We start from the raw sequence: 19,612 nt of genomic DNA, 5'->3' as shown, positions 1-19,612 counted from the left end.
CCACCTTCCTTTTAATTAAAAACCTTTCATTCCACCAAGAGTTATGGAACTACCGTCTGGAACAGCGTTGGCCGTTGCATGAATGATATACAGCACACCAAAATGAGCAGGGACTTAAATACAGAGACAGGCCAGCTCGGTCCCCCTAAACAAGAATCCCAGGACATTTATCTGTGGTGCCCCCATCATTCTCGCACTTTAAGTGAAAATGTGAAGCAAAAACGGGCAAGGCTCAATGTGTTGTACAGGAAGTATGCCATGTCCACTGAAAACATATCCGTCTTTTATTTGCCTGCTCCCATTTCAACGAAGGAGAGAAATGATTATGCTTGATGGGTAGACAATTTAAATGTTGCTCTGCTCAACTGTATGAACTGAGATTTTTTTTTTTTTTAAAGTACCTCAATAGCAATGAAATGTGCAGCCAATTCATTCTCTCGGACCGCTGAGAGGTACTAGCCATGTTCATAGCACTGTACTGCACTTCATAGCACTGGTGAATTGCCTGCCTTCATTTCCTTGTTTAGCATACTGTCAAACAGAAAAAATGACCTGCAGTTGGACAGGAAGTGATTTAGAGGCAAATGGCGGGATATCATTTATTCCCAGCTGAAAAAAAAGGGTTGGAAGGAAGGAGCTGCTGAGGCCAAAGTTGCTGCACATGTAGCACCAACAGTTGTCAAGCTCACAAAGCGTGTGTTGAAAAGCCAATCTCATATTGCAGGCTGCCCGAGAGGCTGCCTGAGAGGCTACCTTGGCTTTAACGAGCAACCGTCTAAGGAAAGAGCACTCCGGAGACAAAACGACCCGGAGACAAGGGGGTGATGTCACCCCTCAACCGAGCCACTGAACCTGAAATATTTACACTGCAAGGCTAATTGATCACACCACCAAGCCTTACACGATATGACGGCTGCATAAACAACACCAATAACCCTGTCATAATGGACTAATATTATGTTTTATATTATTGCAGTGAGTATGTGAGTGGTATCCTTTGTTTGGGAGAGCTTTGCCGCAGTGAGCGCCGTGGTCTGGGGATACGTACCACTTCCTCGTCCGAGAGCTCCCGCCCCTGGATGCTGCTCCCGTCCCTCACTGCCTGCTGGTGCCTCCTGCCCTTGGTGTGGCTGAACAGGTGCACCTCCGTGGTGATCTACAAACACGGCACACAGGTCAGAGGTCAGGGGTGACACGGCAGGACACGGCGGAGACGGAGGAGGGGGGTGGGAGTTAGGAGGGCCCCTTGGGAGGCCACTGAGGCTATAGGTTTCAAGAGGGTTTCAGTGAGATCAGAAGTGTCTTTGTCTGAAACAGGCTAAAGGAAGCCAGATTGGAGATAATATACATGGACCCGTCTTTATCAAGCCACTGACGGGCGTTTTCACACACACAGAAAAACAACGCGGAACACAATGCAGCTCAAATAATCAGAACCTTGCCGTTAACAAGAGATGACTTCATGGTTGTATGTCATACATTTTCCCTTCTGACGGCACAGCAGAAACACATTAATCACTGCAGCTGGAACCCAGAGGCTTACTGATCCACTTAGGACAACAGTCCTACAGTTAAACAAAAATCGGAACAAAGAACATTTCTGTTTAGTTTCACAATGCTTTTTAGATTATTTTCCTACCCAGTATCCTCTCTGACAGTGTGGAAACTCTGACAGACAGTGAGAGTTGATTTTAATGATAACTACAGCCCTGCACTGAACTACACGGGGGATATAGTTTAACATAGCTAATAATGTACAAAACTGGACTGTACAATATAAACATAAAAATTATAAACGCTGATAAAAAAAATTATAACAATGGGATGTGCTTCAGGTAAGGTGAGGTGAGGGAAAGGCAGCGTTGTTGTTGTCTGACAGCTGGAACAAAGCCTGTTGTGGACGGGCGTGTGTTTAATGTCATTAAGTAGAGTGCTCATTTCTGACCCCGCGCATGATCTCCGGTGTCAGATGCTGGCCAAGGTCATCTGACATCTTAACAGGATTCCCCTCCCCCCCTGTTTCTCTGACGCTGGTCCGGAGCTTCAAGGTGTCTCGGCCGCGTTGCTGGGAGAAAGCGGCCCGTCACAGATAAATGCGCATGCCTGGAAATTTGTTGCCCCGTCTCCTGTAAAGCGTGATCATGCCCAGTAATAAATCTACCCCCCATCCCCCAGAGTTCAGGTTTAATCAATACAGTTAAATCCTCATTTAAATGCGCCCTCTTCCAAAATCCTCTGAATCACCTTCTCGTCAGCAGTTTCATGCGTTGTCGTGCCAAGCCCCCAAGACAGGAGCTCTGCTGCTGCTGCCACTCCCCCTCTGTTCATCCGAGCCAATCAAGTCTCTCAATTTAGCGCATAGGATTAACTTAATGGAGTGAAGGCTGAACTCCACACTGATGAGGGAATCAAGCCAAGTGAGGCTGTGCTGTACTATAAGTCTATAGGGGCAGGGGCTGACGGGGGCCTGTGGCTCAGGAGGTAGAGCGGGTTGTCCAATGATCGTAGGGTCGGCGGTTCGAATCCCGGCTCCTCCTGACGACATGTCGAAGTGTCCTTGGGAAAGACACTGAATCCCAAATTGCTCCCAATGAGCAGGCTAGCACCTTGCATGGCCGCCATCGGTGTGTATATACTGTATGTGTGTGTGAATGGGTGAATGAGAGGCCTTCATTGTAAAGCGCTTTGGATAAAAGTGCTATATAAGTGCAGACCATTTACCATTTTACCGGTCAAATGTTAAATGGTTTTCTACTCAGTACACTACAGTAACATGGTTAGCATCGGTCCAACGTCACCAGACGTCTACGGACTGGCGGTATTTGCCGTGTTGCCACGGTAAAGACAAACTCTTCCGGAGCTGAGCGCGGCGGCGTCCTGTTCGGACAGCGTCCTCGTCGACTCACCACCACGTTGCACAGAGAGCAGTGTTTCTTGCGCTCGTAGGGCGTCAGCTTGGGGGCGTAGTCGGTGTTGGCGTGCCGGCCGCTGCTGAGCTCGGCGGCCTTCTCCTTCCTCTGCTCCATCTGCTCCATGTGCCGCCGGCTGCTCTCGTCATGCTGGGGGGGCACAAGACAAGACAGGGGTATAGTCAATGGTGTGGTGGGGGGCGGCAGAGGGACCCTCGCTGGGAAACTGAAGGTGCGAGGGTGAAGGTCTGAGGGTGAAGGTCTGAAGGTGAAGGTGGGAGGGTGAAGGTCTGAGGGTGAAGGTGGGAGGGTGAAGGTCTGAGGGTGAAGGTCTGAGGGTGAAGGTCTGAGGGTGAAGGTCTGAGGGTGAAGGTCTGAGGGTGAAGGTGGGAGGGTGAAGGTCTGAGGGTGAAGGTGGGAGGGTGAAGGTCTGAGGGTGAAGGGCTGAGGGTGAAGGTCTGAGGGTGAAGGTCTGAGGGTGAAGGTGGGAGGGTGAAGGTCTGAGGGTGAAGGTCTGAGGGTGAAGGTGGGAGGTTGAAGGTGGGAGGGTGAAGGTGGGAGGGTGAAGGGCTGAGGGTGAAGGGCTGAGGGTGAAGGGCTGAGGGTGAAGGGCTGAGGGTGAAGGTGGGAGGGTGAAGGTGGGAGGGTGAAAGTCTGAGGGTGAAGGTCTGAGGGTGAAGGTCTGAGGGTGAAGGTCTGAGGGTGAAGGTCTGAGGGTGAAGGTCTGAGGGTGAAGGTGGGAGGGTGAAGGTCTGAGGGTGAAGGTCTGAGGGTGAAGGTCTGAGGGTGAAGTTGGGAGGGTGAAGGTCTGAGGGTGAAGGTGGGAGGGTGAAGGTGGGAGGGTGAAGGTCTGAGGGTGAAGGTGGGAGGGTGAAGGTCTGAGGGTGAAGGTCTGAGGGTGAAGGTCTGAGGGTGAAGGGCTGAGGGTGAAGGGCTGAGGGTGAAGGGTTGAGGGTGAAGGGTGAAGGGCTGAGGATGAAGGTGGGAGGGTGAAGGTCTGAGGGTGAAGGTCTGAGGGTGAAGGTGGGAGGGTGAAGGTGGGAGGGTAAAGGGCTGAGGGTGAAGGGCTGAGGGTGAAGGTGGGAGGGTGAAGGTCTGAGGGTGAAGGGCTGAGGGTGAAGGTGGGAGGGTGAAGGTCTGAGGGTGAAGGTCTGAAGGTGAAGGTGGGAGGGTGAAGGTCTGAGGGTGAAGGGCTGAGGGTGAAGGTGGGAGGGTGAAGGTCTGAGGGTGAAGGTCTGAGGGTGAAGGTCTGAGGGTGAAGGTCTGAGGGTGAAGGTGGGAGGGTGAAGGTCTGAGGGTGAAGGTCTGAGGGTGAAGGTGGGAGGGTGAAGTTGGGAGGGTGAAGTTGGGAGGGTGAAGGTCTGAGGGTAAAGGTCAGAGGGTGAAGGTCTGAGGGTGAAGGTCTGAGGGTGAAGGTGGGAGGGTGAAGGTCTGAGGGTGAAGGTGGGAGGGTGAAGGTCTGAGGGTGAAGGTCTGAGGGTGAAGGTCTGAGGGTGAAGGTGGGAGGGTGAAGGTGGGAGGGTGAAGTTGGGAGGGTGAAGTTGGGAGGGTGAAGTTGGGAGGGTGAAGGTCTGAAGGTGAAGGTCTGAGGGTGAAGGTGGGAGGGTGAAGGTCTGAGGGTGAAGGTCTGAGGGTGAAGGTGGGAGGGTGAAGGTGGGAGTATGTGAGGCTCCACCGACCTTCATCTGGATCTTCTTCTGCAGCTCCTCCATGGCCTCCTGCTGGGCTGCGCTCAGGGCGGCCAGACGCTCCTCCCTGTCCCTGGGGAGAGAAGGAGGAAGAGAAGGAGAAGAATAAGAAGGAGAAGAAGAAGGAGAAGGAGAAAAAGAAGAAGGAGAAGGAGGAGAAGAAGAAGAAGAGGAAGAAAAGAAACGCCAAATGTCAGGATCCCTCAGTGTCCTGTCCTGCTCGGGACAGAAGCGTAGACAGATAGACAGGCAGGCAGGCAGGCAGGCAGGCAGGCAGGCAGGCAGGCAGGCAGGCAGGCAGGCAGGCAGACAGACAGACAGACAGACGGGCAGACAGATGGGCAGACAGATGGGCAGACAGATGGGCAGACAGATGGGCAGACAGATGGGCAGGAAGCCAGGCAGACCGTCTCAGACAGACAGACAGACAGACAGGCAGACCTGGCCCTCTCGCGCGCGGCGTCCTCCCTGGCCCTCTCCTTCTCCTGACGCTGCTGCTCGATGCGCGCCTCCTGCTCCTTCCTCCTCACCAGCAGCTCCTCCACACGCGCCTGTCTCTCAGCCTCCAGCGCCCGCTTCCTCTCCTACAGGAGGGGTTTACAGGATCAGCGGTCAACTGACAGGAAGCCCCGCCCCCCCTCACGGTGAGTGGACAGAAGGCGACGGGGCTCCCGTACCTGCACCGCCTCGTCCCGGGCCTGCTTCTCCTCCTGCCGGCGCTGGCGCTCCTCCTGCAGCTCGTTGAGGCGCTGCTCATACTCGTTGAGCTTGGCCAGGACGTCGTGCCGCTTGTTCTGGGCCTCCAGGGTGTTGATGAAGGCAATCTCGTTCACCTGCAGGGGCGTACACACACACACACGAACGCCGATCAGTGTCGGTGGTAGGACCCGGACCCGGACCCAGACCTGGACCCGGACCCCCACCCCCCGGCGAGCTGGACGGAGCTGCGGTACCTTGGCCTCCTCCTCCTGGGCCTTCTTCACGATGGCCTGCAGCTGCAGCTCCCGCTTGAACTCGGCGTGCAGCAGCTTCTCCTCCATCATCCGGCGCCGCTGGTCCAGCAGCTCCTCCTTCCACTTCCGCACCTCCTTCTCCTGGGGAGAGAGGGGGGGGGGGGGGGGGGGGGGAAGAGGAAAGGAGGGGAGAAGAGATGGGAGGAGAGGAGAGGGGGCAGACAGCTGGCGTCAGCTCGTTTCACACACAGCACGTGTTCCTAGCCGAGACCTACTGCGGTCTCTGCCTGGCGCGGGCTGCCCCCCCCCTCCAGCGTGTCCTCCGGGATTACTGGGAAATGCACACAAACTTCATGTATTTATGTGGTTAATAGTCTGGATTATGCAGGGACTCACTCATCTCCGTCGGACCTGACGAGCGGGGGGGAGGGTGTGTGGAAACGACAACGGATGTCACGAGGCCGCGGAGTTTGAATTTGGGGTCCGCCGGGCGAGTCTGAGAGACCAGCCGAGCAAGAGAAAGAGAGAGAGAGAGATAGATAGAGAGAGAGAGAGAGAGAGAGCGATGCCAGGCGCGGGAGGGGGGGCTCTGAAGTTTAGCGATTGTATCTGGCGGCGTGCTGACAGAAGCTCTCCTCATGGACCGGGCCTGAGCTAAGCTATGCCAGCCCTGCTACCCGTGGGGGGCGGGGTAGGGGGTGTTCCCCGTCTGGCTCTGGGTACGGAGGTACTCTAACTTGGCTTCACCGGACCCAATTTGCAAACATGCGAAGGTTCTAGAGCTGCTGAGTTTATTTTCGATTTCCACGGTCGCAGACCAAAATGCCTCTGGACGCAATTGGATAGACCTACAACCAATCAGAGCAACGAAACGTGGGTTAGTTGTCGTATCAAGCCGGCGCGGAGTGCCTAAGAAGGGCCGAAACAACGGAGGTCTTCAAGCGAGAAGAAGAAGATTATGGCAGCAGAAAGGCGCTGGTGGACAAGAGAGCTAAAACAACGTCAGTGGTGTGGAAACACTATGGGTTCGCGGAGACAGATTTGGACCAAGTTGACAGGTGTGTAAAATTTGCTACGCAGTCGTAGATGCCCCTCAAAGTAGCCCTTCTCAGTCCCGTTGTCACATTCCGCTCGCTCATGCCAGACAACAGTCCTTTGCCGGTCCATTCACTTTGCCATCAAAATAAATCGGTGTTGGCCTAGTTAGGAGAGGCGCTCATATTTACAAGTGTCAGATAAACATGAAACTTCACTTACCTAAGCAAAGGGGTCTATTTAAACAAATGCTGGATTTTGAAGCCTCGGCGCTACCATTAAATAACATATTTAGACGCGTTCTGTCCTAGTGAAATTATTTTTCCGAGGTAGTCTTCTTCTGTGGTGGTGGCGGTGCTTTGAAGCTTCTTTATTTATCAGTTTTGGCACTTTTATTTATTTATTTATCAAAGTCAAGGTTCACAATTTGTCTCCCATGGGAGAAATGTCTCTAATCCAAAGAACATTGTTAAAAAGAAAAGCCTCTGTCAACATTTAATAAATTAATTGTTACCAAAGTCAATGTATAATTTGATATGTTAAGAAAATTTAAAAACTTTTGATAATTTTTTTTTTTTAATGAATAATCGTGTTAAATAATCGTGATCTCAATATCAATCAAAATAATCGTGATTATGATTTTTGCCATAATCGAGCAGCCCTAGCTACCGCCCACACTGGTAGCTCAGAACACAAGACGGCTAGAGCTACTCTCCCTCTCCAGGAGCTTCTGGTACTCAGTACTACCCACTACTACTCTGTACTACTCACTCTCTCCAGGAGCTTCTGGTACTCAGTACTACCCACTACTACTCTGTACTACTCACTCTCTCCAGGAGCTTCAGGTACTCAGTACTACCCACTACTACTCTGTACTACTCACTCTCTCCAGGAGCTTCTGGTACTCAGTACTACCCACTACTACTCTGTACTACTCACTCTCTCCAGGAGCTTCTGCAGCTTGTGGGACTTCTCCTCCCTCAGTTTGTCCCGTAGCTGCTGGGCCTTCAACTGCTTCTCCTCATGCTTCTTCTTGGACTCGGCGATGGTTCTAGGGAACGGATACACATCAACCAGCGCAGACACACACACACACAGAACAACCAGAATGAGCACGTTACCAACAAGCATCTGTATGGGGATGGGGGGGTCTACCCAGGGTGAATGAGAGAATAGCAGCCAGGAGAATGAGGCTGGCTGGTCACTGCCAGAGACACCAGGAGCCGACCAGCGAGCAAACTGGGAGCCAACAAACGGGCATCGATCACGAGGGCCGTCTCTCCCCCATCTCAGAATGATAATGGGTTGCAGCCAGACCTTTCTCCAGCGCTGGAACAGCGCGAAGCACGGTGTGTGTGGAGAACGGCTGGCTATGCGAGACTAACTCTCCTACAACTGACAGTAGCTCTGACCTCCGCTTGGAAAATGTGTGTGTGCTTGTGTGTGTGTGTGTGTGTGGGGGGGGGGGGGGGGGTCTCACCTCTTGCGAGAGGGCGAGGAGAGTTTTTCATGCATGTGGATGCCGTGTCCCGGGGGCCGAGAAGGCTCCTCCTCCACGATGTCCCCCCAGGAGGTGCTCTGACGCCAGGGCTCCCGTGCTGCAGAGGGCGGGGGGGGGGGGGGTGAGAGGGTTACACACGATTCCCACTCCAAGTCAAATGTCAAATTCCCTGACTTTTCCCTGACTTTCACTGACTAAAAAGCAGAATTTCCATGACCTGTAATGAACGGAGAAGCTGTTGATGAGCGGGAAGGGGGATGAATGGGCGCTGAAAAATCAAGTAACCAACCTCAACCGTGTGTGATAACCCGATAAAGAAAAATACTGCTGAGAAATATCACACTGATGTTGATGAATGGCAACTAAAATGCTACAAACAAAATACCCTGATATTCCATGACATGGCTAAAAAAAAGGATGTCAGGAATAGACTTTAAAATACTTTAAAATTGATGATATTCCAGAAATTCCATGACCAGTGGGGAGCCCTGGCCACAACCTGCTCCAGAGAGGATACTCATACACAGCAAACACAGACGCTTTATATGCTGTCATCACAGAAGGAAACCAACCCTCATAGTCAGCCAACATGTCACTCCAATCCATGTTGAGTCCACAACTTCCACTGCCTATACTGGCCTGAGGGAGAGGACAGAGGTTTTGAGTTTATAATCAGCTTTAATATGGTCATTGAATTTTGGCCTTTTCAAATCAATGCACTGTGTGTGTGTGTGTGTGTGTGTGTGTGTGTGTGTTTCATACAGAAAAGTCACTCTCGTTGTCCGTCTCCAGGTCGTTGTTCTCAGCCTGGATCTCGCGGGTGAGCTGCTCCTCCTCTGCGATGGCGCTGGCGATGGCCTCCTCGTTGGCCCTCTCCAGACGGTCCGCTAGCTCCTCCTTCTTGGCCAGCACCTCCGCCATGGACTGGGGCTGTGGCACAGCACACGGACACCAACTCACGTACAGAGTTTACAGCAGATGATGCCTTCACCGAAGCTCCTCAAATATCTCTCCTTCGAATTTGCGCCTGTGATTATTGTAAGAATGTCGAGGGGAACAGAAAAATCAACCCCGAAAGCAAAAAATCATAACACGCCACAAATCACCACAAAATCACAAGTGCAGAAGCATTCAGGAGTCATGCAGGGTCTGTTCACTGTGAGCATGAAGAGATGGCGGAAGGACTAGCAGGACTGTTCCACTGACCAGGGTCCTAGTAAATGGCTAAACACTAACTAGATGGGTAGTTAGTTCCTGCGACTAAACTTCAATGCGCTTCTCAGACATGTTCACGCTGGGCCTTGTAGCGTGTGACGTCCATTTCTACATCTAAGGTTGGGCCGTTTCATGAGTGGTGAGGGAGGGGGGCGACAGTATCGCTCACAGAGGCCAGGGGCTCCGGTCTAACTATACGAGGGGAACGGGAGAGAGACATCGGGAGAGAGAGAGAGACAGACACAGAGAGAGAGAGAGAGAGAGAGAGAGAGAGAGAGACAGAGACACAGACAGAGAGAGAGTGTGAGAGACAGAGAGAGAGACAGACAGAGAGGGAGAGAGAGAGAAAGGGAGAGAGTGGAGAGAGAGAAGGAGAAAGAGAGAGAGAGAGTGATGGGAGGCGTTGAAGCCTGTCTGCTCTAATGATTGGTCCGCGGTACGGTCTAAACAGCGCTGGACGTCGTCTGAACCGCCCTCCCTGGTGCGTCTGGACGGGTCATGTGGAGAGAGACCAGGTCCTGACTGAGCTTGGATAACCTTTCCCCCCCGGTGCTGTTCCGTCTCTACGTTCTGATACTGGCCTCCGTGAAAAGCCTGAGGGAGTGTAGTACGTGGCGGTCGTTACATTAGTGAAGAGGGACGTTCACCCTGGGTTCGTCTCGCTTTAGGGAGGCAACGTACTTGCAGTATGTCAGCAGGGCTCGTTTTAGTAAACCTGACACCGGACCACCGTCTGATAAACTCACCTGCTCCCTCCTCCATTTACCCATGAGCCCTCGCTCCACACTCCGCCATCGACCCATGAGCCCTCGCTACAAACTCCACCATCGACCCATGAGCCCTCGCTCCACCGCTGTCTTCTTCAACATTTAACAAGTGCGTCTTTAAGCCTCCTGACCTAAGGAGTGTCAGGACTGCCACCCTCCACTGTTACGAAGGGGCAATCCATTCACCCCCCACCCCGACACTGAAGCCGTCCCGCGTGTGCCTGGCCGGTTGAGGGGGCTGTTCAGAGGGAGGGGAGATCTGCAGCACGTCGGGGGCCGGGAGGTTTCTCAAGTCGACTGTGTTTAGGTGGTGAGGGCCCCCTAGGGGAACCCTGCCAACCCCCCCTCCCCTCCCCCTCCCCCTCCCGCTCCACCATCTCTCAGCACTCACAGTGGAAAGCTCTGTGGGGTCCAGCACACACTCCGGTTTCACCACTGCGGCCAGGGGAGCCTCAGCCCGTCCCGGAGCAGATGTGGCGGCTGCACCCCCCGCAGTGACCCCCCGCTCCCCCTGGGCTCGCCCGGCACCGAGACCCTCCTCACCCCAGGTCGGGTCCGGGGCAAGGTGGGGGGCCACGCCTGGGACTGACGGGGCGGAGGACGGGGTGGCGGCGGGGGGGTCTGGGGCTTGGGGGGGGAGGGGCGGCACGGGGGGAGAAGCGACGTCGGCACACCGCCCAGAGTCCTGCGTACTGTCCGACGGGGGCTGCACCGACACAGTCAAGCACATACACACACACGCACGCACACACACACACACACACACACACACACACACACACCATTAAACACATGCATATGTTCAGCAATTTCATGAGAGCAGCGAAGGACAACAAAAACAATTAAAAACACAAGCCTTGGCTGAAAACAAACACACCGGTCATGCAGGGAGGCTGGTGCTGACATGCCCTACACATCCAGCTCTGATTGGACAGACGGTGATGACAATGAGGAAATACAGATTTGTATTTCCTGATCAGGAGACGCCCCGGACACACCCGTACCAAGTGTTATGATCCGAGGCGTCCAGACGGTACTCATTTCACGAGGACGAAAATGAGATTTCTGGCACCGCCCCGCCACCGACATGTCAGTGCAGAATCGATGGCTTTTAAAGTTGATATCCCACGATGCCCCCCCCCCCCCCCACCCCCGACAGCCTGTCTACGAATACCGCGGAGCCCAACACAAAAACAGCGTGGTTGATAAGCCGGTCTAATGTTACTCCGCTTCACCTCTCCTGTCTTCCTGAATAATTCCTATAGGGGGATTGCTGGTGGGGCGGGTGTACCTCCATCACGTGACACTTCTCTTCTCTCACTTCTCCGCTCTCCTCCAAGAGCGCCAGCTCCTCTGGGATTGGCTGGCTCGGCTCAGACAGGAACTGGCCCATGTCTTTTTCCGGGTGACAGGAGGGTCCGAGATGCTGCTGTTGTTGTTGCTGCTGCTGGTTCACCTTGTTGTTGCTGTCCTCTGTGGAGCAGGCGTTGGCCAGGACCGGGCTGACCATGGCCACGATGGCGGCGTGGCGAGGCCTGGCGGGGCGCCCGCGCTGGACCATCTCCCACCCCTCCGCGTCTTTCTTACCTACAGAGAAGGATGCGCGCTCAGAAGAGGAACCAACTGAAGGCCACGCAAACCCTGTGAGGGTTTATATGGTCTGTGTGTGTGGTGAGGGTTTCTATGTGTGTGTGTGTGTGTGCGTGTGTGTGTGTGTGCGTGTGTGTGTGTGTGTGTGTGTGTGTGGTGTGAGGGTTTCTATGGGTGTGTTGTGTGTGTGTGTGTGTGGTGTGAGGTTATCTATGGCCTCTGTGTGTGTGGTGTGAGGATTTCTAGGGGTCTGTGTGTGTGTGTGTGTGTGTGTGTGTGGTGTGAGGGTTTCTATCGGTCTGTGTCTGTGTGTGTGTGTGTGTGTGTGTGGTGTGAGGGTTTCTATGGGTCTATGTGTGTGTGTGTGTGTGTGTGTGTGAGTACCTGGTTTGTCTGCAGGGCAGGTGGTATTCTGGCTGAGGACAGGCAGGGACTGGGAGGACTTGACACGGTCGGCCCAGCTGGGGCCTGTGTGAGAGAGGCGAGCTACGGCCAGCGTGGGAGGCGGGCCGCTGAGGAGACACACACACACACACACACACACACACACACACACACACACACACACACACACACACACACACACACACACACACACACACACACACACACACACACACACACACACACACACACACACACACACACACACACACACACACACACCAGCTGGAATTGGCAGCACACACAACGGCTCTGCCGCTACGCAACAAAACGAATCGAGCAAAAAACAGGGCGTGTACTCCTCTCTTCAACGGCCTATCCTGACCCCGGCAGCCCTTGTCTCTCCTTCCTTCTTTCTGTCTCTGTCTCTCTCTCTCTCCCTCTCTCAATATCTCTCTCTCTCTCTCTCTCTCTCTGCATCTCTCTCTCAGTCTCAATCTCTCTCTCCCTTTCTCCCACTGTCTCTCCCTCTCTGTCTCTCTCTCTCTCTGGGCTGTCTCAGGGAACAGACCTCCATCATAATCAATACCCATTTCCTCTGGTTTCTGATTACGCGCTCGTATTGAACCAGTGCTTCAGCGTCTTCAACCACACGTTTATCTACACCTCCCGCCGTTTCTGTGGTGAAGGAGTGAAGGGCTCGACAAATTACATTAAACAAATGTCCCTCCATCAGCAATCAATGGCCCCCATCAGCAGATCATTCTACAGGCGGGCTTGGCATCGCATCGGACATCAATCCGTTAATTACAGGATGTTATGCCACTTTATCAATTTAGACTTTGTGTTTCTCTTTCCAGACCAATCACAGCGAGTGTCTACTGTAATCGGAGGCTCCGTCATGCCAGGCGTTGGCGCTGGAGAAAGCTTACCCAAAGTTGAGGGACCGCCGGGCACTTGGCGAGGGGACGATGCGGTCGGACGAGGGATTGGGCATCACGTGGCGTCCTGGGGACATCTTCCGCACTTCCCAGGCCAAAGACGTGGGTCTGGATTGACAATGGAAGAAGAAATCTGTTCCTGATAGTCAAAGTATTGTATTATTCTAAATGTTAATACCAGTCCCAACACTACAATGCCCAGGTTTTGTGCAGTGCCAACAGGATGTGATGACAGAGACAAGCCAAAAAGTTTCAGGTTGTCTGAATCGATTAACGTTCAAACTTAAATGGACAATTGGGAGGCAATGTAAGAGCATAATTTATAGTTTCTATACCTTAGTCAATTTAAGAGTGTTGTGATTATTCTGTTGAAGAAAAGCCAATAAACCGGTGGTTCACCTTGAATTACAGCAAAGCCTATTATTGATCTGGGCTTTGTTAGGGAGTGATTGGTTGGGTGGTTATAGAGAGGTAGGGACAGAGAGAGAGAGAGAAAGAGAGAGAGAGAGAGGGAGAGAGAGAGGTACAGTAGAGAGAGAGAGAGAGGAAGAAAGAAAGAGAGGTAGAGGTAGAGAGAGCGAAAGGGAGAGAGGGAGGTAGAGATAGAGAGAAGTAGAGAGAGAGGTAGAGAGAGAAATGGAGAGGTAGAGGGAGAGAGAAGTAGAGAGAGAGAGTTGGAGAGAGAGAGAGAGAGATAGAGAGAGCGGTAGAGAGACAGAGAGCGTGGTAGAGAGACAGAGAGAGCGGTAGAGAGACAGAGAGAGCGGGGTAGAGAGACAGTGAGAGCGGTAGAGAGACAGAGAGAGCGGTAGAGAGATAGAGAGAGGGGGAGAGGGCATAGGTCACCTGTTCTGGGCGTCTGTTTTCTCCAGCTTCTCCTGCAGCTGGATCCAGTCAATCAGAGCTTTGAAGTCTCGCACATAGTTATCCAACATCATCAACACCTCCTGGAACACAACCAATCACAGTGCTGGGAGGTTATTACACAGTCCCACCTATGTATGTGACAAATAAATCCAACTTTGACTTTGACTATAGGACAGAGGCAACATACATAGTGCGACATCATCATGATCATGGAGATGACAGCAGATATGAAGCAGTTGTTCCAGTCCACGACCATCTCTCACTGAGGAGGTGGACGTACGTGTGTGTGTGTGTGTGTGTGTGTACGGACAGGGCTGATTAATGGGGAGTGTGGAGGGAGTGGTAATTGAGAGAAAAGCTTCATGGTGCTTTTAGTTAATAGAGCAGTCAGGCCAGTGAAAGATGTGTCCAGCAGCAAGCCTGCTGATTAGAGCTAGTTAACGGGCCGGGACCCCCAGCCCGGGACCCCCAGCCCGGGTGCACCACTGCGTCCTGCTCATCTGATAATGAAGGAGCCACAGCTGGGGGGCCGGGGGGGGCGACATGACAGACAGTGAGTGAAGACCCTATAGAAGCGCAAACACTCACCCGGCGTTCAAACGGCACGCTTGCCTAAATACGACCCGCTCGTAACCTTCCACAGGGGGACAGCCCGAGACCCTAAAACCTGCCTGGTCATCGCATTATGAACACTAGCAAGACGAGCCTGTCGGGAGTGAACGCTACACTTGTCTTTCCTGAGGGAATAAAAATCCAAACTATAATTATAACACACAAGATTCCCTCTGAGCTAAGCCGGACGCCCCCCCCCCCCCCCCCCCCTGTCCATGGCCCACTTCCAAACAGAGAAGGTGTGTCCTGGCCCCCCCGGCAGACGGAGGATCCTCCCCGCTCTCCGCTCCGCCCCACGGGATTGAGGGAGCATAAATCTGAGCCGGGACGGAACAAACGCCTGGTAAGAACTAATTAGGCCCGGGGGGGCTGTAGGTTAAAGAGATGTGGGCGTCGTTAATATACAAGCATAAATCAGCCCCCCCGCTCCCCCAGAATAAGGCCTGTCGGCGCGGGACGGGACAGACCGGCAACCTGGGCCCCAGGGCCGGCAGGGAGTGAGACCCCCTTGCGGTTCTCCTAGAGGCTGCGGGCCCCCACGGCAACATGAGCTCCCGCGGTGTCTGTGGGTGGTTTCGGGGCGCTGTGGGACAGGGGGGGGGGGGGGGCAGGGGAGATGGGCTGTTTGTGTCAGAACACGGTGCAGCTTTCCAACTGCTCCGGGGGATTGTGCCCCGCTGGCTGGGGGCCGGTATCACAAGCACTCAGGGGCTTCTGCTCTAGAGCGGTGCGCGGCCAGCCCAGATCTCGTGCCTGCGAGCCGACAGAAACCCCACTACCACAACACACACGTCCATGGTGTTTACACCATCATGTCATCGACGTCCACTCCCCTGGCCGGGCCCCGGAGAAGGCCCCGTGATAATTCCCTCACTAGCACGCCTTCAGACCCCCTCTGACACAAAGCAGGAAACTAGAGGAATGTGAGGAGCTGGGGAGAAACTCAGCTGCCAGCTCTATGTCTCCCTCTGGTGGTCATGAGGGTGTAGGACATCTCATTCTCTTCAAGAGGCCTCTCTCTCCATTGCATACTAGGCAGGTTAACGGTGACCCCGGTGACCCCGTTGACCCCCCCACCCCCCACGGAGGTGGAGATGACCTTCCCCAGCGGTTACGGGGATACCGGGGTACACAACCTCAGTTTCCAGAGACCGACCTTGCACTCCACCACGCTCTGGTCGGATTCGCAGGTGACGTAGATCTCGTCCACGGCCCGCCGCAGGTTGTCGAAGAGGAAGGCCCAGTAGCGCGCTCGCAGGTCCACCTTGCGTGGCTGCCGGGTTTTGACGGGGCTCTTCTCCGCCCCCTTGTCCAGCAGCGCACCGGCAGCGCTCTTACTCTCCAGACCTGCATTCTGCGGAGACAGGGAGGCAGAGAAAAAAACAAACAAGAGTAATAATTATTAACCCTATAGGCTGAGGACTAGCGAATGGTCTTGAGCAGAGTCTGGCGATGCCAGCCTTTCCAAACTCGTAGAGCGTGTTTATTTGTGTTGTGTGTGCAGGGACCTTCTATGATTGGGACAGCTAGGCGTGTGCTGCCCTCTAGTGAGCATTCAGACGCCTTTACACACATCCTGTAGTCATAAAACTAACATGTTATGTGTAGGCAGAAATTGGCTTCCATCCATGTTGGTTTAGAGATAGATACTATAAGCCCACCTGTTTCTTATTTCTGTGAAGCCCAGAGTTGATTCTTTGAGCCCTTGGATTGTTGTTGGAGCTGCTCTTTGACTTCCCTGCGAGGAAAAGCAAATAATGAAATAACATTTCAGATGGAGCAGAACAATCATCAGCATGTGTCACCGTGGTCTGTCATCCAGCGGCATCTGTGAGCAGAGATGGAACACAGCCTGAGGGCGGAAACGCAACATCACCCACGCACATCATCACACACGCACAACAGCACCCACACACAACATCACACACACACACCGTGAGAGTTAAAGAGCCATGATCAGGGTCTTACACAACACAGGAGAGGAGAGAGAGACAGAGAGAAAGAAGGAAGGGGAGGGCAGTGGAAAAGGAGAGAAACGCGCGCACGCACGCGCACACGCACACACAGTGAGGAGGTGTGGGGTTTCTGAGCTCTGAGTAGGTGTTAAAGGGACTCACTCATGCCCCACGTCCAAACCACAAGCCTTAAACGCCAATAAACTGCACTGTAAATTGTGGCATTATCGTTTTGATTATGAACATTCCATGAAATGGTCAAAAGTTTCTACAAAGCATGTCCTCTTCAGAATTAATGAATTAATGTTCTTTTATGAAGTTAATGCAACACAAGTCAATACAAATCTTGTCGGGGGGGGGGCAGGCATGGCCTAGGAAGCAGGGGGTAAAATAGCTGTGAGGTGTAGCAGTAGGCTATTACGTTACAACCAGCAGTGACTAGAATCAAGTTACCGTCCCACCACTCCACAATGACCTGATCCTAATATGACCTAGTTAAGGGTCTCTGTTGTTCCATGTGGACAAATAACATGAGTCATACCCTGTATGTCAACAGCAACACCTGCTACTGCGGCTGAAGAATGAAAACACTGACTTGGCAAACGGCCTAACTCTACTCTACTACTTCGAAGTTCAAACAAACGTAGAAGCATGACCACGCTTATAGAGTGGATCATCCAAGAGGGTGACAGAATTTGATGGTGTGTGTGTGTTCATCACCGTCTTCTTCTTTGTTCTCCAGGGGAACGCTCCAGGCGATGAGGTTGCGAGCAGCGCGGCCTTCCTCCGCCACGATCCTCCTGACCTTGTCCTGGCTGTTGGACCGCTGGAAAGACGCCTGTGGACGCCATGGAGAGGCTTGTTAAATTACACTCCGCACCTGGCCCATTTACGGTACACCCTGCACCTGGCCCATCTACTGTACACCCCGCACCTGGCCCATCTACTGTACGCTCCGCACCTGGCCCATCTACTGTACGTCACGCACCTGGCCCATCTACTGTACGCTCCGCACCTGGGCCATCTACTGTACACCTTGACCTGGCCCATCTACTGTACGCCCCGCACCTGGCCCATCTACTGTACACCCCGCACCTGGCCCATCTACTGTACGCTCCGCACCTGGCCCATCTACTGTACGCCCCGCACCTGGGCCATCTACTGTACGCCCCGCACCTGGGCCATCTACTGTACATCATGGCTCTCAGTGGAGAGGCTCAGTTCAACTCAATACATCTTTATTGTCCCCGGAGAGCAATTTAGGTGCAGCTTTAAAACAAACACTACAAATCATCACAAAAACACAACACTATACACAAAAACACGTAACAGATAACACGTCCATGAGTAAAAGACAGTGCAAGTAATACTATACCCAAGTCTTTCCCTAAAGGTGGCCCAATCCTATAATTACTGGTTTAGGGTCAAAGCTGCGCCACGGCTAAACCACAATTCCATGGTTCGAAGCTGGTTCGAATCCCAGCTCCTCCTGACTACCTGCAAGTGTCCTTGGGCAAGACACTGAACCCCAAATTGCTCCCAATGAGCAGGCTAGCACCTTGCATGGCATTGGTGTGTGAATGGGTGAATGAGAGGCCTTCTTTGTAAAGCACTTTAGATAAAAGCGCTATACAAGTACAGTCCATCATCTACCATTACCATAAAATGCAAAAAATCAGGGGCTTCCGCATAAAATATCTAATATTATCCAATATATGCCTATTTAAACAGATAAACAATTGACAAGCACAGACATTTGCATCTTACTATCATCAATTAATAGTCAATAGTCAATAACAGTCATTAATCGTTAATAGTCAATTACTAATATAAGTAAAACAGAATAAAAATTAACTTGATTTGTTTGCCTCTGGAAAGGGAAGTCCATTTCCAAAGTCTGTTAATGAAAACAAAATAGTCTGTTCTCACTCAGAATCCCAAAAGGTATTCTAAAGTAGAAGGAGAATTAGACTTTTTACGATGGGCCAGAGAAATAGGCCTAAAGGAAAGAACTGTGTGATGATAATTTTGTGAGTGGCAGCAAACCATCAAAATGTTGGTGTAATAGTTGTGGGTGTGAATTTTATTGCAGAAATAACCACCAAGGGAAACTGCTGGGTTCGTTCCAAAAACTGAAGAGATGTGTCTAGGCCTGCTGATGCAGCTGATAGATTCGAGATGGTATTTACATTCGAGATAGTATTTACAGGTTTGCATCTATGGCCAAAAAAATAATTAAAAACTCCACCTGGGCCATCTGTCATGCTGGGCTGGCGCATTAAAAAAAACATGTAATGTAACAAGTATTGTACGACTCTATCGACAATTCTACGTTCATCACACGCAGACAGGAAGCAGGAGCTCGCAGTGCACAGTTTACTGCAGGGTTGACCTGCTGTGTTACTGAGTGCATGAGTGCACTTCATAACGATGTGTGAGAGGCGCTTTGGCAGGGCGGGCAGTGTCTTGAACAGACAGAAGTCCGGAAGATGAAATGCCTTGGCTCTCCTTATGAGTCTGAGGGGCTCTTCGTGCCCGTGTGTTATGATAAACAATCTGAAAACCTCTCCATGGTAACTGCTGTAACATTCAGTTGGTCACACGCACGCTGACCTAATGCTGAAGCAATACCCCCACCCTCTCCCCCTCCTCTTTCTGATGCACACTGTCAGATTATGACAGCACACGGAGCACAGTCTAGGATCTCATATGTGGAGCCCGGGGGGCAAAGCTTCTTCACGCAGCCATGAGCACAGTGTCCCACTTTGCAATGGCAGAGATATAATAAGAGTAGGTCTCTATTTGCAGTGTCCACACTGAAATGGAGGCAAGTGAATTGAATTTTAAATGGAATCCTGTGTTGGACAAAAATGGAATTAGTGCTGAATTAAAGCTAACTTGATTGGGTGACCAATATGGCGATGTGGACTTGACAATGCAAATTGTGACTTGAAGCAGAGTTGGTTCTCTGGCATCCTCCGCTCCAAAAGCAACAGAGTCACAGGACATAACTTGTTCCATCTCGAGTCTCGACTGTCACACTGACCCTATCTATCGTTTACTCAAACAGGCTGCAATATTTCTGCACCACTAGTGGAAAAAAGATAGAATTAGACTGCTGTTACCAAGATTGTTAATCCTATCATCTCAAATGTCACACATACTGATGCAGTAGTTCCTCTTCAGCCTATCAGC

At 52.3% G+C, this 19,612-nt stretch overlaps 1 protein-coding gene across 1 annotated transcript in view; it reads right to left on the bottom strand.

Annotated features, from left to right (window-relative positions):
* The window catches only part of scaper (S-phase cyclin A-associated protein in the ER), a 74,836-nt gene that overhangs the window by 49,865 nt on the left and 5,359 nt on the right, over window positions 1-19,612 (bottom strand). The window contains exons 2-18 of the mRNA XM_084453223.1: window positions 17,138-17,255; window positions 16,124-16,200; window positions 15,619-15,816; window positions 13,830-13,930; window positions 12,975-13,091; window positions 12,043-12,170; window positions 11,360-11,655; window positions 8,849-9,016; window positions 8,659-8,725; window positions 8,066-8,183; window positions 7,525-7,636; window positions 5,551-5,691; window positions 5,275-5,430; window positions 5,039-5,181; window positions 4,589-4,670; window positions 2,907-3,059; window positions 1,049-1,156 (exon numbers count right to left, since the gene is read on the bottom strand). Of these exons, the coding sequence (XP_084309349.1) occupies window positions 1,049-1,156; window positions 2,907-3,059; window positions 4,589-4,670; window positions 5,039-5,181; window positions 5,275-5,430; window positions 5,551-5,691; window positions 7,525-7,636; window positions 8,066-8,183; window positions 8,659-8,725; window positions 8,849-9,016; window positions 11,360-11,655; window positions 12,043-12,170; window positions 12,975-13,091; window positions 13,830-13,930; window positions 15,619-15,816; window positions 16,124-16,200; window positions 17,138-17,255 (2,283 nt within the window). The remainder of the gene's footprint in view (window positions 1-1,048; window positions 1,157-2,906; window positions 3,060-4,588; window positions 4,671-5,038; window positions 5,182-5,274; window positions 5,431-5,550; window positions 5,692-7,524; window positions 7,637-8,065; window positions 8,184-8,658; window positions 8,726-8,848; window positions 9,017-11,359; window positions 11,656-12,042; window positions 12,171-12,974; window positions 13,092-13,829; window positions 13,931-15,618; window positions 15,817-16,123; window positions 16,201-17,137; window positions 17,256-19,612) is intronic.

The sequence above is a fragment of the Borostomias antarcticus genome, assembly GCF_949987555.1.
Source record: "Borostomias antarcticus genome assembly, chromosome: 18".
Taxonomy (NCBI): Eukaryota; Metazoa; Chordata; class Actinopteri; order Stomiiformes; family Stomiidae; genus Borostomias; species Borostomias antarcticus.
The sequence above is the reverse complement of the archived record's forward strand: the minus strand, read 5'-3'. Positions and strand labels throughout refer to the sequence as shown.